General features: G+C 52.8%; 1 protein-coding gene across 9 annotated transcripts in view; it reads right to left on the bottom strand.

Moving 5' to 3' along the window:
* AP1B1 (adaptor related protein complex 1 subunit beta 1) overlaps positions 1-26692 on the bottom strand; it is a 51987-nt gene that overhangs the window by 13355 nt on the left and 11940 nt on the right. For 5 of the 9 annotated variants that reach the window (XM_069557212.1, XM_069557214.1, XM_069557210.1 and 2 more), the window contains exons 2-11: positions 16699-16761; positions 13627-13732; positions 10942-11077; positions 9746-9991; positions 8430-8620; positions 7433-7654; positions 5164-5284; positions 4713-4808; positions 3946-4061; positions 3532-3697 (exon numbers count right to left, since the gene is read on the bottom strand). In XM_069557212.1, coding sequence (XP_069413313.1) covers positions 3532-3697; positions 3946-4061; positions 4713-4808; positions 5164-5284; positions 7433-7654; positions 8430-8620; positions 9746-9991; positions 10942-11077; positions 13627-13732; positions 16699-16735 — 1437 coding nt within the window. In that variant the 5' untranslated portion in view covers positions 16736-16761. Of the gene's footprint in view, positions 1-3531; positions 3698-3945; positions 4062-4712; positions 4809-5163; positions 5285-7432; positions 7655-8429; positions 8621-9745; positions 9992-10941; positions 11078-13626; positions 13733-16698; positions 16762-23403; positions 23523-26692 lie in introns of all 9 variants that reach the window. The other 4 variants (XM_069557213.1, XM_069557215.1, XM_069557211.1 and 1 more) reach the window with 1 other exon arrangement.

Raw genomic sequence — 26692 nt, forward strand, 5'->3', positions numbered from 1 at the left:
GGCTTCCAGACCTGGCTCAAGTCCCTGGCCCTGTAGCCGGCAGAAGGCCACTCGCCCTCAGCTGGTGAGGGAGAGCGTGGCCTACTTCAGGGGTTCTGGGGGTCCAGAAGACACAAGCTGTGGAGGCCGACTTGGAGCCAGAGCGAGGCAGCACTTCCTCTGAATGCTGACTTCATCACTTCCCAGCCGGTGACCCTGGACAAGTCACTTAACTGCTGAGGCTGCTTCCTCCTCTATAAGATGGATGCAATGCCTCACAGGGTTGATGGGAAGTTAACGAGACAACACATGGAAAAAACCGTGTCCTCTGCCCAAGGCACAACAGCGGTCATGGCTGTTGGTAACACCACCACAACCACCACACAGGGACTCGTCACCAAGCTCTCCCCAGCCCCGGGCTGCTGGCTGCTGGCACTCATTCACCCCTATCCGTCTGCTGTGCTGCCTGGACCAAGGCTGAGTCAGCTCCCTGCCTAGCTCCCCCTCCCCCGCCAACACACTGAGGCCTGAGTCAGCCGCAGCTCAGGGCTTGTTGCTCAGCTGCTAAGTCATGGCTGACACTCTGTGACCTCATGGACTGCAGCATACCAGGCTCCTCCATCCTTCACTATCTCCTGGAGTTTGCTCAAATTACTATCCTTTGAGTCAGTGATGCTATCTAACCATTTCATCCTCTGTTGTCCCCTTCATTTGCCCTCAATTTTTCCTAGCATCAGGGTCTTTTCCAATGAGTCGACTCTTTGCATCAGGTAGCCGAAGTATTGGAGCTTCAGCATCAGTCTTTCCAATGAATATTCAGGGCTGATTTCCTTTAGGATTGACTAGTTTGATCTCTTTGCTGTCCAAGGGACTCTCAAGAGTCTTCTCCAACACCACACTTCAAAAGCATCAATTCCTTGGCGTTTAGTCTTCTTGATGGTCCAACTCTCACACTGGTATGTGACTACTGGAAAAACCGTAGCTTTGACTATACGGACCTTTGTTGGCAAAGCAATATCTTTGCTTTTTGATATGCTGTCTAGGTTTGTCATAGCTTTTCTTCCAAGGAGCAAGTGTCTTTGAATTTATGGCTACAGTCACCATCTACAGTGATTTTGGAGCCTAAGAAAATAAAATCTGTCACTGTTTCCACTTTTTCCCCTTCTATTTGCCATGAAGTGATGGGACTAGATGCCATGATCTTAGTTTTTTGAATGCTGAGTTTCAAGCCAGCTTTTTTACTCTCCTTTTTCACCCTCACCAAGAGGCTCTTTAGCTCCTCTTCACTTTCTGCCATTAGGGTGGTGTCATCTGCATATCTGAGGTTGTTGATTTCTCCTGGCAGTCTTGATTCCAGCCTGTGATTCATCCAGACTAGCATTTCGCCTGATGTACTCTGCATATAAGTTAAATAAACAGGGTGACAGTACACAGCCTTGTCATACTCCTTTCCCAATTTTGAACCAGTCAGTTGTTCCACATCTAGTTCTAACTGTTGCTTCTTGACTTGCATACAGGTTTCTCAGGAGACAGCTAAGGTGGTCTGGTATTTCCTTCTCTTTAAGAATTTTCCACAGTTCGTTGTGATCCACACAAAGGCTTTAGTATAGTCAATGAAGCAGAATTAGATGTTTTTCTGCAAGTCCCTTGTTTTCTCCATGATCCAACAGATGTTGGCATTTTGATCTCAGCCCCTCCCCTGCCCACGGCTGGAGAGGCTCAGGAGCCAGGATGAGGGGACTCAAAAAGACAATCTAAAGTAAGCCCCCAAATCGCAAAGCACTAAGTATTCTTATAAAAGCTCTGAACTTGCCTCCCGTGAGGCACAGGAAGCGGGCAGTTTACACACACCAAGTCTGAGGACGCCCTAGGCTGGCCAGGAGACAAGGAGATGGGCCCCCCCGGCCTCCATGATGGGAGTGTAAACCAGAACCACCTCTGCGCCAGGGCAGTCTGGACACAGCAACCTGGACTGGCAATGCACAGGCCCTCCTACCAGCACCACACTCCTAAGAACCCGTTCTCCAGCTGTACCTGCAGACGAGCTTGCCACAGTTTGCTCCCAGCAGAGCTGTTTAAAAGAGCAGAAGGCTGGACACCTAAATACCAGTCAGGGACCCTGCTTAAACAGGGTGCTTCTGCATGAAGCTAGAAGCTGTAAAAAGCTCTCACAATGTCATGGCTTTCAGACGTATTTTTAAGGGAAAAATACAACTTGCTGATCAGTTTGAATTTGCATGGTTTGCTACAGTAATTAAAAATAAGTGAGAAGGAAATACATAAACAGTTGGTCCTCATGATTCACACAGGACACACCTGCAAATCTGCTTGCTAACGTTTACTCATGACCCAGACACCCATGCTTACGGCACCTTCACAGTCATTCACAGACGTGCAGAGCAGCGAATGCGTGCGCTGCCTGATGTACAAGCTCCTGGCTGAAGTGAAGTGAGGTGGTGCTCAGTTCTCATCGTAAATGTGCCACGTTGTCCACAGCTTGGGGCCTTTCGTTGGTGATTCTGTTTACAAGGGGCCCACCCCACCCTAATATAGAGCTGCAGAGCTGTCTGGGGCTCCTAAGGGCAGGAAGGCTGAGATATGCCTTTGGAGAAAATACATGTGTCAGATGAGCTTTGTTCAGCTGTGAGTTACAGCTGCTGGCCTTGAGTTAATGCTAATGAATCAATGGAGTGTATTAAGCAAGGTGTCTTCAAACAAAACACATGTAAAACGATGTTTATCTTGACCAGCAGACAAACATGCAGGGACTGAAGGTGTACAGAAACAAGACTCTTATTTCTCCTGGGAGCAAGGGTTTAGCTTACTAAATCAGAATTTGACTTTATGGAATGTTAAGTATCACAAGTGATGAAAATTGACTATTTTTTGTCTCTGTAGAGGAACTGGCTGGTGTGTTCCTAAACTCGCTCTCTCTGGAAGCAAACCCACCCACCCTCCCCACAGAAACCAATGAGTAACATGGTGCTTTCCGGGAGGAGAACTCAAGGCCGGGAGAGGGGCAGGAAGCAGAATTTTCACTACAGATCCTTTCGTGTCTTTTAGGTTTTGAACTAAGTCAGTGTAATTCCTATCCAACCATAAATACAAAATTAAAACAAAGTCACGACTTCTGTGGTGGTACAGTGGATGAGAACCCACCTGCCGACGCAGGAGACAAAGGTTTGATCCCTGCTCCAGGAAGACCCCACAGGCCCCGGGGCAACCAAGCCCGCGCCCCACAAGAGAAGCCAGCGCAATGGGGAGCCCGCACACCGCAGCTGGAGGGTGGCCCCGACTACTGCACTAGAGAAACCCACATGGGGCCATGAAGATCCAGCAGGGCCAAAATAATTAAAAACAACAACAAAACCAGAAACATCTGCAGCCTTCAGAGTCCTCCGCCATAGACTGTCCTCAGGAGCGCCCCTTAGGCACCACAGTGAGGGACGAAAGGGACCACGCCTGTCCCCCGTTCACCTCTCGCATGAATGCCCCCACGGCGAAGGTGGTGTCAGGAGGGGCAGGGCCCTGAGTCCTGCAGGTGCACCTCACCTGGGTGCTCTCATCGTGGAAGCCCTCCAGGAAGCTCTCCAGCAGCTCGTCCGCATTGTCTATCCGCTCGGCATACTCGCCCACGATCCAGATCATGGCGGCTCGCGCCTCGGGCTCATCCAGGGAGTCTAGGTTCTCACACAGCGTGGCGATCACGCTCTCATACCTGGACAACAGGGTGCGGCGACATGTGAGTGCTGAGGGCGCCCAGAGACACGGGCAGCTACTTTACAAGAGCCAAAGAGGCTGGTGGGGAAGAGGATATGAGCTTTGTCCTTTCCACCATGGTTCCTGTTTAGGCCTGGGGCGCAGAGCAGCAGGGAAGAGAGGAAGAGGGAGTGCTCCCCGTGCTCCTCCGCCCCACCTGGCCCCAGAACTGCAGCCCCCTGACAGGCAGGAGCAGTGGCCACGCACTTGTTGGGGTACTTGCGGAAGATGTCCTTGATGACCACGATGGCCTCCTGAACGACGTAGTTGACCTTGGTCTGGATGAGGTCGAGCAGCGTGCTCACGCAGCGCTCGGCGGATTGCTGTGTGGGGAGAGGAGAGCGTGGGCCAGGCCTCCCCACACCCCCTAATTCCAACATACTGTGTCAGACTGTGGGAGCGACTCCTCACTGCCATCAGAGGCGTCAAAGGGGAAATGTCTTGAGAGGCTGGGCTCAAGGGACCCCTTGGCATCCAGGGACCCATTTAAGGAGAGTCAGGTCAGTGGCCCAAGAACATCTCCAGAGGCAGAGAACATGAAGGATGAAGGGCCAGGACACAGGGGTCTCAGTGACCCTTGAAAATATGGAAAAAAGGGCACACAGACAGTTGAATTGTGAAACGTGCCAAAACATTCAGCAGGCAGAGCCCCCTGCCCTAAAGTCCATGAAGTGAAAACTAAGTCTACTGGGGCCACCATCAGCTTGGGCTGTCCCACCATCTGCGCTAACGCTGCAGCGGATCCCATGATGATGACGGGCTGATTTCATCTGTAGCAACTCAGAGGCCCAAGGAAGATTACAGATGAGGAGCCAAATCTGTACCACAGGAGCCTGCAGGGCTCCAGCCGTGACCCTCAGGCCCTGCTGGGTCGTGAGCAGCTGAAAGATGCTGTTTGAGTCAGACTGGTCTCCCGGTTTTGGACTCCTTGCCCTTCCTCCTTCCTCCCACCCAGGACAGTCTCAGAGGCTCACCTCCACCTTGATGGCACAACGGCCAATGGCTCGCACAGCCTTCCGTACAAAGTCCACGTCCACCTCGGTCGCATACTCTTTCAGCTCCGCCAACACCTGGGGCCCAGACAGACGAGATGGAGTTAGGGGGATCTGGCAGGGCGCCCTCCTGGAACACCCCTCGGCTGGGGGTGCGCACAGACACAAGCCCGATGGGATCCTGCCTCCCGTTCAAGGTGCGAGTCCTGAGGGAGGGAGGGAGCTCTCAAGTGCCCCGAGAGGAAACCAGGAAGGACGACCTGTCAGGGCTGGACAAGCCTTGTTTAGGGTGATCTAGCTAACGCATCCGCTCTGATGGGCGGATGATAAGTGACAACAGAGAGAACAGGCTCCTTAATCACAAAAGTACCCAATAACATTCGTGGAGAGCTTGCCTACGAAGCCCAGGGCCCAGACACCACCCCCTGCCGACCTGGGCGATGTTGGCCTGGGAGGCCAGGCGGATCATGATGTCCAGCTTCTCCAGCTTCACGTAGATGGGGTCGTTGTACTTCACGAAGAACACCTTCATCTCGTGCTTCAGGACCTCAGGCCTGGGGGTAGGCGAGGGCGCCCAAAAAGCAAAGAGCAGGTCAGAGGCCTCTCACATCTGCTGGGGCATCTCTGGGGTCGGACATGGGGCCTGACATCCGTGAAGGCAGTGACTCCCGTGGCCACACGCTCCTGGGCAGGGGACCTGTGACCAAGGTTCTGACCAGCTCCTGCGTGTCCAACCACATCCCAGGAAGGGAAGCAAGAAACACTTCACATTCAGGAGGTCACAGGCACCAGGCGACGGGCTTGGTCAGTTCTATCTGGTGACCTCAGGCCCGTCTTCTCACTCATGAGATGGGATGCGTTCTGTCAGAAACGTCACCACCGCAGGGCTGCACTGCTAGTCCTAGAGAGGCCTGGCGTCCGGGAACCTGGCTCTCGAGAGTGCTCCCACTCTTCCCGAGTAGGACACAGGGGGTTGACTGTGCCTTGACTGACAGGGAAGGGAACTCAGGAGGTCAGCGTGAGGACTCCTCCAGACGCCACCTGGCCTTCTCCCTACGGTCCAGCTGTAGAGCCCCACCAGGCCGATAAACCACAGCTATGGGGCCGATATGCCACCTCCTATGAGTCCTTCTAGTGAATCTCTGAATGCATGTGTGTGGGTCCTGCGGACCCCGACCTGGATACCTACACGAGAGATAGATGCCAAGCACCTGGCATGATGCATGCCTGCCTCAGAGAAGGCACTCACTGTCAGAAGTGTCCGTGCCCCTCCCTCAACCGGCTCCCCCCCCTCCCGCCTCCTTTTCCCAGCTGAGGAAACCTGAAGGGGAGCGGCCTGTCCTGGGTCACACCCCTAGTGCTAATTGGGGCGGGAGCGAGATGGGAGTCACCATCCCTCCATGGCTCCCACTCCCACGGCCTTTCCACAACAGAGAGGAGGAAGAGAACGGTGAAGAGGGGAGAAGACACAGCGGGAGAGCTGGGCAGGCTGCAGTGGGGCGGGAGGGCTCCTGGAGAAGCAGGGCCTCGGTTGTGCTGAGAGGTAGGGGGGCGGTGGGGTCCTGCACTGCACGGCTGGAGAGGTGGTTTCCGCCACCAGAACTCGGCACTAGCTGCCCAGCGCACGTGGGGCCTGGGCCTGGTGGTGCCTCCGCATCAGGTTCAGCCCCTTGGGAGGCTGGCTTGTTGAATAAATCCCGCACAGGAAGCCCCTTCTGCTGATCAGGCTGCGTGAGCCACGACACCTCACTCGCCCCACACTGCAACGACGACTCTCGTCTTGTCCTCTGCTCAGACACTCAGACAGCTTTCCTGAATTTACCTCCCAAACCTCTACAAACGTCCCAACTCCCCTGACGCTTGGGACCCAAGGCGCGTGCTCAGAACCAGACTGAGGATACAAGGACAGGGAGCCTGTGCAGCCTTCTGAGAGAGAATGTTTACGAGAGGTGCTTGTTCTGCCTGTGAATTAGCTGCTGATGGAGCTGTTTGACCAGAGAGGCTGGAAGCTGAACTGCAGAGCCTGCCCTGCCCCACCCCCAGCACGGAGCTGCTGGGCCCCTCCCAGGATGGTTCACGGCTTGTTCGCCCCAGCCACCCCAGTGCCTTCCCTTGGGAGCAGCGGCTCATTGCTGTGGTCACCCCTGCAGGGTGGAGAGAAACAGGTGCTCTGCACTCTGAGCAGCCCCGAGGCTGATGTAGAGTCCATGTCGTCCTCCAGCCTCCAGAGCTTGGACTCCTTCCCCGGGAAGAACGCACGCACACACACCACCCAACACCCTGCTTCAGGAGGGCTGTGGGGACTCGGACCAGCCACTGTCCATGGTTAACAAGTGCACGCTAGCCTCTACCTGCCTAGGCTAAGCCAAGGCTTCTCAGCCTCTCACTGCTGGCGTTCTGAGGGTGGCGCGGGGGGCGGGGGGGGGTGGTGCTCCTGTGCACCATAGGCTGTGGGGCAGCCTCCCCGCTTCCACCCCTAGATGCCAGCAGCAGCAGGCCCCATGATGACAACCAAGAATGTCTCCAGACGCTGCCAAATGTCCCCTGTGAGACAAAGATACCAGTGGCTAAGAATCCCTGGCTTAAGCTGTTGAGAGGCCCTATCCGGCGGCAGGTCGGTCTCCCTTCGGAGCCCCTTCTCAGCAGAGGCCGCCCCTCCCAGCCCTGGGGCCCGCAGGGCCCGCAGGCAGCAGCACCGCTACCTTTTCTGCACGATGAGGTTGATGTTTCGCAGGGCCACGTACTGCAGCTCGGGCTCGGCCGACAGCAGTGTGACCAGGGGCGGCGCCAGCTTCTTGAGCAGCGTGCCGTAGTAGTCTAGGTCCTTTGACAGCATCTCCATGAACTTCATCAGCACCTTCACGGCCGACAGCACCACGGCAGAGTTGGCGTGGGACAGCCTGGGGGTGACCCGCTCACAGATGCTGCGGTCCGTTCCAAGGGGGGCGAATAGGAGAGACAAACGGAGGAAGCACCCTGTTTTTAGTTATCAAGATAACACGTCTTCTGTAGGAGGGAGATCTAGATGCCAGTCCTCTTTCCTGTAGGTCAAAATCACTCAGAGCCTCAGTTTCCTCATCTAAAACATGGGAGAGGACGATGCCAGCTGCACATGGCTGCTGGGAGCCTAACTGAGACAATGCATGTCCAGCACTAAGCACAGCGCCTGGCCGTCAGCAAATACTGGAGAAATGCCAACTCCCTGCCATCTGCTGTGAGGGCGCTCAAAGTGGGAAGGGCACCATGCTGGTTAGCACCAAGAGTCAGGGGGACCTGACTCAGGAGCTGGGACTCTCATGAGCTGGGAGACCTGTGACCTCCTCCACCTCCCTGTGAACCACAGACAATGACGAAGCTGCTTTAAAAATGATCCTGCACGGGGGAAGCACCCAGCAGAATCCCAGGCTCCCAGTGGGAGTCAGTGAACGGTGGCTCTCACGCTACCCACCTCCCACCTCAGCCTGCAGTGACTGAAGTCTCGTCAGTGGCCTGAGCAGGCCCTGGGTTCTATTCTGTGCCCAGTGGGCAGCAAGCTGCCTGCCTGAAGCAACACTACTTCCAGCCTGGCTCTGTGTCTGAGGACGGTCTGTGGGGCGAGGCCCTGGAGAGAGGCCCACCGGAGGCCTGTGGCCCAGCTTCTGGGAGCCCCCGCCCCGGGGATATGGCCTGGCGAGGCCTCCCAGCCCCGGGTCCCCTCACCTCTGGGCCTCCCGGTCGTCTTTGGGCGTGTAGTTGGCCAGACAGTCCAGGATGAAGATCTGGCCCCACTCGGTGCACTCGTTCAGGGCTGTGAGCAGCTTGTTGATGGACTGCGGGTTCAGGTCGAGCAGGTTGCTGCTGGGGTGAGACTCGGCGATCTCCGAGAGGGCAGCCACCGCGTTCGCCACCACCTGTTGGGAGGGTGGAGGAGGCAGAGGCTGGGGCGCTGCCCACAGGCCAGGGCAGCAGGCAGCTCATGACGGTGGCTGGACAGAGCGCAAACACCCTGCAAGGGGTATGACCCGAAGGGCAGGGTCTGGAGCACTGAGGCCCACTGCAGGCACCCGCTCCACTGACTCCTCTGTGAGCTGAAACTAAGCGTACCCACCATTAAAGAAAACCACAACGAGAGAGATCGGCTCTGAGCTCCTGGCGAGAGAAAGCTACCTAACACACAGTCACCCTCTACCAGCCACAACAGCTCGTTGGGAGCTTGACAATCGTGCCTCTCAGAGCCAGAAGCTTCCTGTGGAACCCCTCAGGGTGGTGGGTGCAGCTGGGCCTGGAGCACGGCGGGGTCCAGGAGAAGCTCCGGGCCTGCAACCCTTTCCTCCACGAGGGCAGCTGTTCCCACAGGGTGCTATGCGGTTTTCAACTCTCCCCTGACCACGCAGCGCTCCACGGCATCCCTGTAGTGGCCCCGGGTGCCCACCTGCAATGGGCATCTCAGAGGGACACAGAACGAGATGTCTGGGGGGGCAGGTCATGTGTTTCATTTTAGACATGGTCCCCATTGTTCTCCAAACTGCTGCTGTCGCTGCCATGAGGAGCCAGCTCCCCTCCCAGACGTGCCCAGTGCCCAGTACACCAGGCTACGCTACTTCCAGGGTGAGCCTCTACAGCCCTGCGAGAAGCGGGGAAGGGGGCGCCCCTCCCGGTCAGAGCACTCTGATGTCTTGGTGGGAGGACAGTGATGGCGACGGTGACTGGAAGGGGGAGGAGGGCACAGCCGCTGCGTGCTGGGCTAATGCCAGGCACACCACCTTCCACACTCCCGGCAGCCATGCAGAATTAGATCTGGCTTACTGAGAAAGAAAAGGGCTCGGGAAGGTCAGGCGGCTGGCCCGCGGCCACACAGCTCCTTAGAGAGGCTGCGCAGAGAAGCTCACTCCACAGATGGCGCCCAAACCACTGCGGGCAGGAAAGCAGCTAGCCCACCGCCAGGGCTCTGCCTGCCCAGAACCGGGGCTGCCTGATGGAGGCCCAAAGCGACCCTGAGGGTGGCAGAGGTGGCACAGCAGGTGGCAGAGACTCACCATGGGGTTAGAGTCAGAGATGAGGTCTTTGAGGGTGTCCAGGAAGCCCTGGTCCTCCACTAGCTGGGCGTTGATGTCGTGGAGCTTGGCCACGCACACGGCCGCCGTCTTGCGCACGTAGGGGTCCTCGTCCTTCAGGCACTTCCGGAGGGGTTCACACAGGTACTCTGTGATCTTGTCAACGCGGATGCAGCCCATGGTCCGTACCGCCAGGGCCCGGATCAGGGGGTTGGGGTCCTCACAGTCCTGAGGGGAAGCGGCCATTGGCCAGGGGCAGGGGCAGGTTGAGCAATACCAGATGGCTGCTGTGGGGTCTCCCCCAAACTGTGGCCAACAGCACCGAAACGAAGGGGGTGTGTGGGCACTGGGGCTTCCCCCGGCGGCTTAGATAAAGAATCCACCTGACAGTGCAGGAGACACAAGAGATACCAGTTCAATCCCTGGGTCAGGAAAATCCCCTGGAGAGGGAAGCAGCAACCCACTCGAGTATTCTTGCCTGGGAAACCCCATGGACAGAGGCGGCGGGCAGGCTGCAGTCTACGGGGTCACAAAGAGTTGGCCACAACTGAAGTGACCGAACACACCCACACGCAGAGGTGCCTCGCATCTGCCAGATGCCAGGCTTTGCAGAGCTCCCTCTGATACTCGGAGCAGACAGGCAATACTGTTCCCATTTCACAGGTGAGGGGACTGAGGCTCTCAGGAGGGTCAGGAGCTCAGCCGGTCACAGAGCAGAGCCATAATCTGAGCTGCATCCACCCAGCACTGGGACACAGAACCCCATTCACCCACGTGTGGATGTCAACAGGGCTGGGGAGCGGAGGTTTTAAAGGTGCACAGAGCTAACAATGTGAGTCCCTGCTTATCCTCCACTTGGAGGACAGAACATGCAGGAAGGCGCGAAGCCTAGAAGGGCAGCAAGACGCCTTCAGACAGATGCTGCACTCTGAGCCTGCAAACGACACAGGGCCATGGGGACCCACAAGCCTGGGGCAGCCTCACAGGAATGAGTTAGCAGGCTCTAAGGCATCTGATTTTCTGGAGACAGTGGGAGCCCTCCACTGGAGGAAGAGCCCCCAGGTGGGGAGTCAGATGGGTGGAAAGGAGCCTCCATGTTTCTCCCCGGGGCAGCGGCGCCGCACCCTGGGAGACTGAGCGGTGAGCAGCCCTCCCAGCCCCGCCCAGCTCCTCCACACCTTCACAAAGGTGTTGACGGCCATGATGGCCATGTCGGGCTGACTCTTGGCATAGTTCATCAAGTACAGGTACACCAGCTTCTTCAGCTCCAGGTTGTCCGTCTGCATACAGTTCACCACGTCGGGGAAGAGGGCACTGGAAGGTCAAAGCCACATCAGTGTGGGGAAGCCCAAAGAAAAGAGGAGGAGGACTCTTCGGGCAGCTGATCAGGGCTAGGGAGGAGGGGGCACGCAAAGTGGGCAAGAAATGTTAACAGGACTTCCCAGTAAAGGCCAGGCACCAGCTCCGTCACCCTGGGCATCTGTTGGTAGAAATGGAATTCCAAAGGGCGATTTTAAAAGCCAAAAAGTTCTCTGTTCTTTGCACAAGACTCATATATGAGCTCTGGAGTCCATCAGACTTGGTTCAAAGCCAGCTCTGCCTCTTGCTGGCTGTATCAAGCTGGGAAAATTTCTGTAACCCCATTTTGATTTTCTCATTTGCAAGAAAGAGAAATAACAAACCCCATTTCGCAGGGCCCTTGTTATAACTGAGAGAGACAACATACTTAAGGGCGTCTAGTCCTCGACACTAAGGAGGTGCTACAGAAATGAAAACAATCATTTTTCCTTCCCTGATACTTGACGTGACCACTTATATCAGGCTGCTGGTTGCAGAGGGCTTAGGGGAGCAGGGCTGGGCTGGACCATGGACACTACAAGGCGCTCACTAAGAACCAGCCCACACACACAGGGCTCACACCACAATCCAGGCTTGGTGCTCAGGGCTTTTCATATGGTCTCATTTAAGGGCCCTGAGAAGCCTGTAGATTATCCCCATTGTACAGAAGACAAAGCTGAGGCTCACAAATGACAAATAACTGCCTAAGGTGCCAGCTAAGCCTGTGCTCATGAGTGCTGATATACTGGGCAGAACCCTTCCCAACATGGTACCCACAGTCCCGGGGTCACAGGCTCCTTGAGATGTGAAATATAGTTAGTGGTCGGTTTTCTGTCTCTGAAATTATCACCTCCTCTTCTCAATTTTCGTGACTTTATGGGCAAAGACATGGGAATAGAGATGTAAGAGGGGACAGTGAGTTTCCTGAGCCTGGACTGATGCGTCACCCTGGAAGATGCCAGGCTGGGAAGGGGGGAGCTGAGAGCCCACCTCGCTCTCCTGGGCTGTCACCTCAGCAGAGGCTCATCGGAGACAGAGGACAAAGGTGCCCCCTCTGTGGCAGGCAGGGGCTCTAACCGAAGGAGAGATGTGGTCCTGGAAGGAATGTGCCTCGGAAGGAAGCCCGGGTTCCGCAGACGCTGGATCCCTCTGCTGCTCTGTCCCCCACAGGTTTTTCTGCAGAACTGTCTCTCCTGAGACACTGTTAGGAGGTCCCTTGCTGAGTGTGGCAACGGGACAGGGCAATCCCGGAGAAGCCTGGAGCAGTGGGGTCCTGCTGAGGGATTCAGATGGGGAGCCGCTCCCTGCTGGCACCCAGGCCTACCAGGCACGGGCTGGAGACCACAAGTGCACAGCAGAGAGGAAATGGAGGAAAGCGCCCTGGGTCTGGATTTCAGAAGGGCTGGACGTGAGTCTGCTTCCACCATTACCCAGGCTGCCCACGTGACCACTGGGCAGTCATTGTTTCTGGTTTCTTTGGCAGGAATACCTCCCTTACCTACAGAATACAAGGGACTGCCAGGAAGACACCTGAGCGTGTTCTCCGACTCTCAGATGCTCTCCAGTGCTAAGTGTCATAAAGCCTCGCCCTGCCCCTGGGGACCTGAGAGCAGGGCACGAAGGGACACAAGTGCACGTAAGGCGAGGGCAGTCTAGCGAACGCCACCAAGGTCCAGGAGTCAGGACTCTGTGCTCTCACTGCCAGGGCCCTGGGTTCAATCCCTGGTGAGGGAACCAAGATCCCAGAAACCAGGCAATGAGGCCAAAAAACCAGTAACAAAAGGAAGAACGTCTAGAATTTAGAATTAGTGACGGGAACACAGCAAGTGCTGTATATTCGGGGCAGTGGGCTGGCGTGATGAGGGCGGTGGCAGGGTAAATGGAAAACAGGAAGGGACATTCCAGGCTGGGAAGATGCGTGAACAGAGGCGCGGCCACAAGTCTACATGTGACCTGCTCTGCCAGCAGACACACACCGCAGGGCAGACCTGAACAAGCCTGCCCTGTGGTGGGCTTTCCCTACACCGTGTTTCTCTCTTTAGTGCAGGATCTGAGGTCCCCGGCCACGGGTGGAACCCGGACCCGTGGCAGTGAAAGCCCTGAGTCTTAACCACGGGGCTGCCAGGGAACCTCCTCATCTGGCAATCTAAAACAGGGGGATTTAAAATGAAAAATCCAGACTCCCCATTCTTTTTAAAAGACCTGGCCCTGCTAGGGTCATCTCCCCAGCAGCAATGTCCTCTGGGGCTCCTGACGGGGGCGCACCACGTTCACTTCGCTGGCCGCTGCCTCCTCAACCCAGCCCATTTCACTTGCTCCATGACTGCCTGACCCCGTCAGCATCTGAGCACGTGACCCCTCTGCAAACAAAACCTTCTGTTTGGAAAGGAGGTTTGTGAAGGGAAAGACACGAGGGCAGACATGGGTCCCTAGGGATGCTTTAAAGGGGGGATCTGAACTGGACCCAGGCTCGACAGCCTCCCTCTTTCAGCACCCCCAGGCACAGCCAGCCCGCCCCTGCACACCTGACGTCTTTGCCCACGGTCATGGACGCGATCACTTTCTTCACCGCCTCCTTCTTCTTCTCCTTCTTGTCACTGTTCAGCTCTGCCTTCAGCTCAAAGATCTCCCCTAAAAAAGGAGGCAGTGTGAGTGATCCATCTCCACCTGCCAGGTGGCGATGCCGTCCCCAACCTCCAAAAGAACAGAAAGAAGGCAGGGAAGACACTCTGTGCTGCCCACTGAGGGCAGTTTTAGATTCTGGGCCCGGTGGGGCAGGCAGCAGAGGATGGAAGCCTGGAGGTCACACTCAACTGAGGGGAGAGGAACCATGGAAGCTGGGGATACAAGAACAGTGCAGACAGGTCCTGTTCAGCTAGACAGCTAAAAAACACACAGAGGGAGGCAGGGCTCTCCTCAGCCACCGCACCCGGCGCAGATGGAACCTGGGGACGCGAGGTTTGAGGGGGGAGGGCAGGACCTGCTCAATTCCCACACATGGCTTTTCCTGTTTTCCTAGAGCCTTGAGTTAAAAGAGCTCACTCAGGGTTTCACTTCCTGAGCCACAAGTGGTGGCTCAGATCTGAAAATGGGAATTCACCTCGGCCTCCGGGGCTTGATAAACTGTTTTTAAGACCTTTAGGATCAGAAAAAAGCAGACGAGGAAGCAAGCTGGTTCAGGGCCCTGTTGTAGGCAGGAAGGCAGGCCCCTGACAGCCCCAGGGACAGGGTAAGGGTTGCTGGCGGAGTGAGACAGGCCTCCTGCCCTCAAGACAGCTGCAGCCTGCCTTCCTGAGCTTTCTTCTAAGCCAGGAGCCTCCGTAACTTCTTCCCATGCCTTTTCTTATCTCACCCTCACGATAGCGCCATACTTCCCCATTTTGCAGATGAGCAAATGGAGAATAGAAGAGGTTCAGGAACCAGACAAGGGACACAGCCACGAGAAGGAAGGCCAAGATTCAAAACCAGGTTTGCCAGCTCCAGAGCCTGCGTGCTCTGGCCAACCCAGGACATTCGCTCCGCTTCTCTGAACGCACTTCCTCGTCTGCACTCTCGACCTCGCCTGGGGCCTTGCAGTCTCTCCTGTAACCGTGGTGAAACGCTCAGCTCAGTGCCTGCTGCTCAGTGGCCAGCGGGAAAGGTGGCCGTGATTATTACTAACTGCCAAGTGACCCTCTTTGTCTGGGCTCCCTTTTTTGTAGGAGCGTCCCCAACTACTCTCTCAAGTTGCCTGGGGTTGGGGTGAAGCAAAAACTATCAGGAGCGGGGGAAGTGCTAGAGGAAGTTCTGGATGGATTTACATGGAAAAAAAAAGAACAGGTATTTTTTCCATTGTTTTTTTTTTTTTTTTAATGACTGAACAATATGGCGTTCAGCAAAGTACCTGCGATGAAAGGCAGTAAACCGGTTAATTGAGAATGATCAGGCAGCGCAGCCTGGGCAAGGCCACACTGAAGAAACTGCTCGACAGAGCCAGGAGGAATCCGCAGAGCTCACAGTTCAAACCCAAGGCTCTGGAGCACTGAGGAGGCATATGTCCTTCTCCTCCAGGAGACCGGGGACTGTATGTCCCTGACATGGGATCCAACAGACCCATGACCCACCCTGAGCCCTGCTGCCCTGCTTTGTTTGAGATGACTGGCCAGCTTCAGTACAGCTGGGAGTCAACTGATGGGCCGAGGCCCAGGTCTCCGAGGCCCCAAGAAGGCCAGCACAGTGAACCCGGAATCGGACTGCTTCTGAAACGTCTCCTTCCTATCATGGGCCCGAATCCAGTCAGTCACCAAGCCCATCTTCTCAGTCCCACACCAGGCACCTGCTCCACCCCCAGCAGCACCCTGCCTTCCTCCCCAACTCAGGAAACACCATCTCCCATGTGAGTTGTGGTTCTGCCTCCCCAAGCCTCACCTACTTTGATCCTTGATTAGAATCTGACCCAGACCTCTTTTTGCCTAAAACCATCACTGACGTCGTTTGGTCCCAGACATTTCCCTAGACTTTCTCCTCAAAAGAAACCCACAAAACCCCCACACTGACACCCCAATATGCTCAGCACTGTTCCCCATCTCTGGCCTGGTTCACCAGGCCCTGTAAACCTCTCCACCTCTCCTTCTATCACACTCTTCAGTAGCTTGGGCCAGGCTTCCCTTTCCCTAGATGGACCCTGGGCCCAGCACCCACCCCTCCCCTCCACCTCTTTACCTGGCTAGCTCCACACAGCCCCCCCCCCCCAATATTACAGCACCCACAGCCATTTAGAGTGAACACTACTTAATAAATTGTCCTCTCTGCCCAACAGCAAGCAAAGCCAGGCCAGAGACTCCATTTGTCTCCTTCACTGCACACGGCAGACACTCGGGGAAAGTGGCTGGAGAAATGAAGGCCTGATGTGCAGGCCCTGGCTCCACTGACCCAAGGACAGACTGTCCTCATCTGTTCGGCAGGCGAGTGCTAATCTCACTTGGACGGAAGGAAGGAGGAAGGAAGGGCCAGACAGAAAGATGCTTACAGGGTTGAAGCACACTTGTCAGCCACTACAGCAAACTCCACTTCCTGAAAAGCAGAAACAACTCCAACACCCAACAACACAAGTCTAGCTCAGCAAATTTCAATGCAGCAACTCAACAGACTGAGTCTTCAGAACTGTGGGGAAGTGATTATGATAATCTCAGACGAAAAACAGGATATAAACTCTGACTTCAAGCACGTAAAACACGGGCCCAGGGGTGAGTGAGGCCCAGATAAGCACAGTGCTCACTGAGGAACTGCTGACATGGCTGTGCGCTTTCTGTCCTCTAGGGCACGGAAAAAAGCCCCTCACTGTAGACAACTCAAAGCCATGGGGAACAAAAGAGGACTTTTTTTTTTCCTATACTTGGAGCTAATGCCTTTTCCTTCTGGAATTCTGAAGGAAGTGGTCAGCTCCTTACACCATCAGCACTTCAAGTTTCTGGATCCACAAGGTTAAAAATGCTCTGTGTGATTCTTGCCACTCATTTCCAGGCCTCCACCCACCCTCACCCCCACCTGCTACAGGGAGCAAGGAGAAATGTAGGGCAGAGAAAAAGGAGAAGACCCCACGATGAAACAGACAGTACCTTTCTTAGTCGTGGTGAAGTACTTGGAGTCCGTCATTTTGGTCCCTTATCTGTGGCCAGACTCTGCAAGACAGAAGAAAAGGTGACTTGCCCTGTGTTCCATTCCATTCTGATTTCACAAGAGGCGAGGATGATCCAGTGCGGGTCTGGCAAGGGAAGAGAGCTTCTCAGCTCTTCACTGGGCAAATGAACTGATGGATAATAGCTGACTGGGTTCTGGAAGGTAACTCTGAAGGATCTATCACAAGTTTGAATGTGCATATCCTTTGGCCCAGCTGTTTTACTCCCAGGAATCTCTCCCATGGAAATACCTGCACACTACTGTCCGTAACAACATGCCATTGGAAGTAAATGCCCATGAATAAGGGAATGGCTCAATACTTTGTAACAGTCCAAGGATGAAAAAGCACTTAACGATCATGGTTACAGCAACTCCTACGTGGTGCTCACTCTGTCTAGCACTATGTTAAGCACTCTGCACAGGTGAGCTCATCACATCCTCCGGAAGTTACTATCATTGCCTACAGAGTCAAAAGCGCTTGGAAAACGCCGAGTTTAAAAAGCTAGGGGGGACTTCTCTCCCCAGCTGTTTGCAGGCTTCTCTAACAGTGACGGGCATTAAACTTCTCTAGAGAGGGTGGGAATCGACAACTGCAAGCTCCACAGCACTCTGCCAACCTAACTGGTTAGTTTTCTCAAAGAATCTCTCAGGACACTGCTGGGAGCCAGCATGGGGAATCTCGCCCATGGCAAAGGTCATGAGGAAGGGGGCCTGGCAAAAAGCAAAGGCTTAGATCAGGCCTCAGGAGTACCCCTAGATTCTCCTGAGCATCTACCCTCAAAACCAGAGTCTGCCTGCTTTATTGCACTGTGCTTTCCACTGTGCAAAAGTAGGAAGTCAAGAAACACCTGGAGTAACAGGCAAATTTGGCCTTGGAATACAGAATGAAGCAGGGCAAAGACTAATAGAGTTTTGCCAAGAAAATGCACTGGTCATAGCAAACACCCTCTTCCAACAACATAAGAGAGGACTCTACACATGGACATCACCAGATGGTCAACACCCAAATCAGATGGATTATATTCTTTGCAGCCAAAGATGGAGAAGCTCTATACAGTCAACAAAAACAAGACCGGGAGCTGACTGTGGCTCAGATCATGAACTCCTTATTGCCAAATTCAGACTTAAATTGAAGAAAGTAGGGAAAACCGCTAGACCATTTAGGTATGACCTAAATCAAATCCCTTATGATTATACAGTGGAAGTGAGAAATAGATTTAAGGGACTAGATCTGATAGATAGAGTGCCCGATGAACTACGGACTGAGGTTTGTGACACTGTACAGGAGACAGGGATCAAGACCATCCCCATGGAAAAGAAAGGCAAAAAAGCAAAATGGCTGTCTGAGGAGGCCTTACAAATAGCTGTGAAAAGAAGAGAGGCAAAAAGCAAAGGAGAAAAGGAAAGATATAAGCATCTGAATGCAGAGTTCCAAAGAATAGAAAGAAGAGATAAGAAAGCCATCTTCAACGATCAATGCAAAGAAATAGAGGAAAAGAACAGAATGGGAAAGACTAGAAATCTCTTCAAGAAAATTAGAGATACCAAGGGAACATTTCATGCAAAGATGGGCTCGATAAAGGACAGAAATGGTCTGGACCTAACAGAAGCAGACGATATTAAGAAGAGGTGGCAAGAATACACAGAAGAACTGTACAAAAAAGATCTTCACGACCCAGATAATCATGATGATGCGATCACTAATCTAGAGCCAGACATCTTGGAATGTGAAGTCAAGTGGGCCTTAGAAAGCATCACTACGAACAAAGCTAGTGGAGGTGATGGAATTCCAGTTGAGCTGTTTCAAATCCTGAAAGATGATGCTGTGAAAGTGCTGCACCCAATATGCCAGCAAATTTGGAAAACTCAGCAGTGGCCACAGGACTGGAAAAGGTCAGTTTTCATTCCAATTCCAAAGAAAGGCAATGACAAAGAATGCTCAAACTACCGCACAATTGCACTCATCTCACATACTAGTAAAGTAATGCTCAAAATTCTCCAAGCCAGACTTCAGCAATACATGAACCGTGAACTCCCTGATGTTCAAGTTGTTTTTAGAAAAGGCAGATGAACCAGAGATCAAATTGCCAACATCTGCTGGATCATGGTAAAAGCAAGAGAGTTCCAGAAAAACATCTATTTCTGCTTTATCAACTATGCCAAAGCCTTTGACTGTGTGGATCACAATACACTGTGGAAAATTCTGACAGAGTTGGGAATACCAGACCACCTGACCTGCCTCTTGAGAAATCTGTATGCAGGTCAGGAAGCAACAGTTAGAACTGGACATGGAACAACAGACTGGTTCCAAATAGGAAAAGGAGTACATCAAGGCTGTATATTGTCACCCTGCTTATTTAACTTATATACAGAGTACATCATGAGAAACGCTGGACTGGAAGAAGCACAAGCTGGAATCAAGATTGCTGGGAGAAATATCAATAACCTCAGATATGCAGATGACACCACCCTTATGGCAGAAAGTGAAGAGGAGCTAAAAAGCCTGATGAAAGTGAAAGAGGAGAGTGAAAAAGTTAGCTTAAAGCTCAACATTCAGAAAACGAAGATCATGGCATCTAGTCCCATCACTTCAAGGGAAATAGGTGGGGAAACAGTAGAAACAGTGTCAGACTTTATTTTGGGGGGCTCCCAAATCACTGCAGATGGTGACTGCAGCCATGAAATTAAAAGACGCTTACTCCTTGGAAGAAAAGTTATGACCAACCTAGATAGCATATTGAAAAGCAGAGACATTACTTTGCCGACTAAGGTCCGTCTAGTCAAGGCTATGGTTTTTCCTGTGGTCATGTGTGGATGTGAGAGTTGGACTGTGAAGAAGGCTGAGCGCCAAAGAATTGATGCGTTTGAACTGTGGTGTTGGAGAAGACTCTTGAGAGTCCCTTGGACAGCAAGGAGATCCAACCAGTCCATTCTGAAGGAGATCAGCCCTGGGATTTCTTTGGAAGGAATGACGCTAAAGCTGAAACTCCAGTACTCTGGATACCTCATGCAAAGGGTTGACTCATTGGAAAAGACTGTGATGCTGGAGGGGTTGGGGGCAGGAGGAGAAGGGGACAACAGAGGATGAGATGGCTGGATGGCATCACGGACTCGATGGACATGAGTCTGAGTGAACTCAGGGAGATGGTGATGGACAGGGAGGCCTGGCGTGCTGCGATTCATGGGGTCGCAAAGAGTTGGACACAACTGAGCGACTGAACTGAACTGAACTGAACTGACATATCAGAGGGCTATACCCGACCACCTTTCTCTGGAAAGAGTTAACTTAGAGCTCCAGTTAACAGTCTCCTGCATACAAAAGGAATGTCTCAGCTCAAACCCCTCTGATGGCTCTCTAACTTGCCTGACAGTTAGAGACTTTTACAACTTGTGATTGTTTACAGCCCCTCAACCACGAGAGGTACGCAGCTTAAAACATCTTAAAGATATAGAGCCTTTTCTAAAAAGCTAAAAATTATATTGGTGATGGGTTTCACTGTTGAGTCAATGACTGCTGCCAGGCCTCCATATTCTTTATCTTTTAGGCACCTGGAGGATATTAATCAATGTAATTGGGATATAGAAAAAGGAATATAGTAGTTTTGATGTTAGCAACACTAGACTTTTGAGTTAGTGAACTTTCTCTTTGTTATAAATCACTGTACTCCTCTTTCCTTGTTATAAATTGTTGTGTCCTTGCTATATAAGAATGTAACCTTAATTAGTGCTTTCTGAGAGTGGCACCAGACTTTAGTAAGAACAACACTTTTAAGGCAAATAAGTTTTCTGGTTGACGGACCCTTAGCCATAAGGGCCATAAAATGCTAATAGGCCTCCTGGCCAGAATTGATGTAAATCACGTAAGACTTGTGTATACAGCTAGGTATGCAGAGAGAAAGCCTGGTCTCGATAAGAGTCAGGGCTGCTGACACTGCATAATTTTGTATTATCCATTGATCTCTATGTACAACCAAAAGTATAAAAAGTTTTTCTGGACAATAAAGGATGGGCCAGTTCCTGGAAAGACTGGTTCCCCCGTGTCTTCTTTTCTTTCTTACTCTATTTTCTAGCTGATTCCCATCTGGGGCATAGAGGCTAGCCGTATCTACTTATTTGCCCGGGCTTCTAAGACCCAAGCGAGAGGGAGCCCAAGGCGGGGCACCCTCCGCTATTCAAGTGGGCGCCTGTGGCCCTATGTAGACTGTTCAAGTCGCTTATCTCGGGGCTTTATTGGCTTTCTATGTAAACCAAGGAATACAGCCTCTTTCTCTCCTCTATTCTCTTAACTGCAAACTCTTTCCTTATCTCTCTCTAAATCTATATATCTCTCTCGCCACGCCATCCCCACTTCGAATTACCCTGGATCCACTGAGGATGGACCCCGGCAGGACACCTCCTAACATAAAACTCATGGTGTGAAGTGCTGGTCTATGGCAACAGGCAAGAGAGCACCAGGCCCTCTCGCTCATTTAGCATTTACTGAACACCTACCACGGAACCTCGACAGTTCTTCTTGGTCAACATGTGAGAGACAAAAGAAGCCACAAAGGAGCCAAGTGCCCCGGGTACAGGACAGAGGCTTCTGGGGTTGTTCTAACATTTATTAAGAAGATATCACTGGGGACTTCCCCGGTGGTCCAGTGGTCAAGGCTCTGCAGATCCAAGCAGGGGGCATGAGTCTGATCCCTGGTGGGGGACTAACATCCCATAAGGTATGTTATGCAACAAAAAATAAATAATAAAAAGCTATCATTTACTGAACTCCTATTAAAGCCAAGGGCTTTATACCCATTATCTCATTTAATCCTACCAATAAAGTAACTGCTTTTACCCCCTTTTACAGATGAGGAAGCCAAGGCTGAGAGATGTCAGGTAACTTGCCCAAGGTCACGTGGCTTGTAAGTGGCTGGACTGGGAGGCCATTTCAGGGCCCTTTGAGCTCAGCACCTGTGCTTTATGGATGCAGAATTCTCCTTCCCCCAGGTGAGAGCAAGGACAAACCCTGACAGTGGCTTAGGGGCTTGGTCCAAAAATCCATGAGACTTTCAACCTCCAGGCCAACCTACAGTTTCACATGGTACAGAAAACCACAAAACCCAAAAAATAGACATGTGAATGGGGAAAACTCACTCACTGTATCCCTTCTATTGCTCAAACATGTAAACCATTAACACCTTCTTTCAATTCATTCTCCATGTGGGTGAGAAGAAGGTTACTGTTGAGATGGCTGTGAGAGTCAAGGATCATATCAAAAGTCCCTGTAAGCAAAGCCAACAATAGCTCCCCTCCAGCCCAGCTGTACTTTTCCAGTTTAAGCTTCTACTTATGGCAGGATGGCCATAGGGCTGTACCCCAACTGAAATGCCCGAAGGTTTTGTTTCAGTAACCAACGGGGAACCAATACATGCTGTGTCTCGGGGCTGCCTTAGAGCCTTTGTGGATCCTGTTAGGATAAAGGAATAAAGGCTTTGCTGATAAAAGTATAAAGAAAAAGACTGAATTCTACATTCCTTTTGCTTTGTCAAGTTGAAAGCGATGACAGCACTTTTCTGAGGGAGCTGCGGGAAAGAGCAGATGACACAGCTGGTGCCCGCCGTCCTGGCAGCAGGAGCTGGGGCTGCAGACAGGCCCACGCGCGCAGGACCCCAGCTGGCCTGGAACGCGGCCGCGGCCGTCCTCTGAGCGAGCACGGCCAGTGCTCAGGCGACTGCTGTTCAGTGGGACAGCCCAGGGAGCCTCGCTCCAATAGCTATTGGGTAACTATTTAAGCGTCCGTTTCCTACAGGAGTTGACGTACATTAAAAATAATTCCCTTCTGAGTATACAGAGAGCCATTTTCTCAGAGAAACCTCCCCAATCTAGAGGCTCTTTTTGGAGTGCTAAGAATGTGCAGGTAAAGGAGCCAATGGCATGTCTGTCACGCAAGAAAAGCTGCCTGGCTTCCAAAGTCACAGGCGATGAGAACATCAGCAGAAGCATCCAGAACAGGAGTCCATCTTGTTTCCCAAGGTTCACGTCAGTCTAAGAAGAGGGAACAATGAAGGCAAGAGGGGTTAAAAGTCACAGGCCAGGAGGATCACAGAAACCAAGGCACAAACGCCTCCAGCATCAAACCGAGAAGGAAGTCAGAGTGAACGAAGCAAAATCTACCCGAAGCGCCTCACTTCGGCGCAGCCCAGAAACGTGCTTCTCGGGCAGAGGCGGCTGTCGGGCCGGCCCCTCATCCGCAGGCGCCACACAACATCCAGGGCCCTGGAATCCCTGACAGGTCTGTGGTGGACGTGAGCACCCAGGAGGAGGGAAGGGTGGGAGAGCTTCTCTTCGGAGGAATTAAAGAAGGCTGAAAGGTCGGCCAGTGAAGCTCTCGAAGATACGAGTCCTCTCACAGGTGCTAAGCAACTCCTCACAAACTTAAGCCGCCTCCCCGCACGTCGGCTGGCGCTGGCCGCCTCTTCCCCCCACTGGATCTACTTCGCCTATCCGTCTGCAGAGGGCCCGGTGGGACGGGGGATGCAGAAACCGTATCCCTCTGGAGTCATTCCACATACAGGAAATTGAAGCGGAGGAGGAAGGGGAAGACGGGGAGAAATGAAAATGCTGTTGCAAAGCCATCCCAGAGCTCCGATTAAAACCCCTCCCCTCACCGGGTAGGACCCCTGCGCCCTCCGCGGCTCTACTGAGGGTGGCGACCAGCTTGCGTCCTCTCACCGCAGGTGCCTCTAGGATGTCGGCACAAGAGAGATTTTTCATCCTCTCTGCAGGCCTGGAAAACAACCCCACGGTTCAGTCAGACTCTGAGCTCAGGGAAGGTTGGTGCTTTTCTTGGCCCTGCTCAGCCGTCGCCAGGCACCGCATCCCTAACGAATGCAGGCCACAGGGGCCAAGGCTCTGACCGTGCACGTGAGCCACGACTGAACACAAGCAGCCAATTTAGGCAAGAAAATGCTGAGGGTCTGGATTCCATCTTTGGAAGTGGCAAGGCGCATTAGAACAAGCAGCAACTGGAGGGACTTTCTGTTTCAGAGGCTGCTACGGCCAGTGTGATGAGTCACTTCTGCTAAGGATGCAGCGTTCTAGGCCGGGATAGCCCTCCATCTCAGCGTTAACAGGCCACAGGATGCCTCGGGGGGGACGGCGCGGTCCAAACTCAAAGCAGGGCGCGCCCGGGAGGACTGCTCGCCCCCACCTCTGTCCTCCCTCCCACAGCCCTCAGAAGCTGACTTTGACGCCACAATCCCGGGGCCGGGTCCTGCTCGTTTCACTTCTTTCTTTTTTTAAAATTCTACTGACAGGGCTGCTTCTCCTGCCACTGCGCTTAACGAAAGGGAAGGAGTAAGAAAGCCGCAAACACAGTGGCTTCCTCTTACATTTTCTAAACTATAAAGCAGCTCTTGGTGAGACTCACTGACCCGCTGGCCAGGAACAAAGACATAATGTAATTTAAGAGTGGAAAAAGGAAAGACTAGCTAAAGACTTTGAATTTTAGCCAGTGGAGTTAGGGCTGGGTTTAAGAAAAAAAGTCCTCAACACCTTTCACATTTTTGAATCATCATAACAAATCTAAATGTAATTTTATGAACAGAGGATTAAAAATATCTTTCTGTATTTTAAGTTAGTACATTAGTAAGTTAGTACATTCAGTGGACCACATTATGGGAATTCCCTGGTGGTCCAGCGGTTAAGACTTCAAGTTCCCAATGCAGTGGGCATGGATTCGATCCCTAGTCGGGGAACTGAGATCCCACTACTATGGCCAAAAAAAAATTTTTAAGAAAATGTTGAATGTATTTCAACTTTTCTCCAAGGTCTCAAATTTACTAAGAGTAATTAACTGAGCTGTTAACTGGGGCTTCCATGGCGGCTCAGATGGTAAAGCATCTGCCTTCCTCTGCCTTTACAACGCGGGAGACCCAGGTTCAATCCCTGGGTTGGAAAGACCCCCTGGAGAAGGAAATGGCAACCCACTCCAGGACTCTTGCCTAAAATATCCCATGGACAGAGGAGCCGGGTGGGCTACAGTCATGGGGTCACAAAGAGTCGGACACGACTGAGTGGCTGCACACTAGAATTAACTGAGCTGAGGTTAACTTTAGTTGAAAGTGGCCAGTTTAAAAAATTACAACACTGGGTACAGAATCGGGGAATACTGTGCAATCATGAGAAAGCATGAGGCAGTGCTGCACACACCTGTGCGCAATAATCTCTAAGCCAGTAAGCACAAAAGAACAAGATGAAAGACTATATGTAGTGTACTACAATTTCTATTAAAAATTAAAATATTAATAAAACAGAAACACGCAAGTGTTTGCAAATGCATGGACAATCCTTGAGGGTAAATAAGAAAAGTTGAGGGCTTCCCTGGTGGCTTGGTCATGAAGAATCTGCCTGCAAATGCAGCGGGCACAGGTTTCATCCCTGCTCCAGGAAGACCCCATATGCTGAGAAGCAAGTAAGTCCATGTGCGGCAACTATTGAACCTGCGCTCCAGGGCCCACGAGCTGCAACCACTGAGCCCCAGTGTCTCAACTACTGAAGCCTGAGTGTTCCCGAATCCATGCTCCACAACAGAAGACGCTATGATGAGAAGTTCATGTGTCACAACTAGAGAGCAGCCCCCGCTCACTGTAACTAGAGGAAAGCCTGCACGGCAACGAGGACCCAGGACGGCCAAAATAATACAGAAACAGAATGTTCAAGGGACTGTGACCATCAATTAAAAATAAAAAACAAAAGCTGACAGAGGTCTCCTCAAGAAAGAAAGCTGGATGAGCAAGAGACGGACCTTTCACTGCTTATCTTGTCTACCCTGGGAGTTTCTGTCCTGGGCACGGATGGCCTCTTTTCACTATAATGCAGTTTGGAGAACTGCGTCTAATCCAAAGCGCCCCCCGCCCCGCCCCCGCCCCCCGCCGGGCTCCCCACCCCCCGCCGGGCCCCCCTTCAGTCCGCCCCAGATGAGCCCCTCCAGAGCCTGACGGCAGAAGCCTGCTCGGCAGCTCGCTCAATCACCCTGCGCACTTCTCCACAGCCCTCCTCGTGGCTCTATTCAGGATCTGTCCTGTCTGATGCTGTCAACCCAGTGACCAGCATGACGTCTGGCACATTCCAGGAGTTCACCAAATGTCTGCAGGCAAAATGAAAAGACGGGTTCCCAGAGCAGCTAGAAAACCAAGGGCTCATAACAGATCAAAACAGCAGGACTCCTTGATGAGTGCCAGACAGTGACGACTGGGTGAACCGGGAACATAAGGCTCTGCAGTTGACTTTCTGCAAACACAGCAAGACTGATCCCAAGCTGGGACGGCTGGCCAGGAACTCTAGCCTTACTGCCAGCAGCTGAGCGAGCCTGGGCAGATCCCCCACCTCCGGGCCTCACTTTCTCCAGTCGTCAAGGGAGAGTTCAACCAGATCCCTGGCCTTTCAAGCTGCATCCCGCCCCACCCCGCACCATCCCATTTTGAAATTGTTTAAAATAAAAGTGGACCCGCTCTCGCTGAAGAGGGCCCAGAGCCTGGCTCGACCCACTATGCCCACTTCTTTCCCTCCTCACCAGGGGCCCTTCAGATACCCCACCGTTGCACAGAAAAGTTTGAAAACAAAGTTTAAATGACCAAGTCCCTCCGGCATCTCACGCTCTAGGATCCCCTGCTAGAGGAGAAACCCACTTCCTCACCAGTCTTCCTGGGCATCAAACAAGAGAAACGGAGCACAATCATTCATAGAACATGATAGAAAACGTTTCCAAGGGGACAAAAAGAAAACCACCTCAGAAGGCACCAGGGCCAGTAGGCCCCGTTCGGTCTTCAGTAGGAGGGAGAGCGCCAACAGGCCAAGCAGCTCCCCAGATGGCCGGCCGACAGCCAGGGAGAGGGCTGTCCTAGTTCCGGGCAATGATTCATGTCTGAGCAACTCCCACTCTGCAGTCAGCCGAGA

Source organism: Ovis canadensis, chromosome 17 (assembly GCF_042477335.2).
Source record: "Ovis canadensis isolate MfBH-ARS-UI-01 breed Bighorn chromosome 17, ARS-UI_OviCan_v2, whole genome shotgun sequence".
Lineage (NCBI taxonomy): Eukaryota > Metazoa > Chordata > Mammalia > Artiodactyla > Bovidae > Ovis > Ovis canadensis.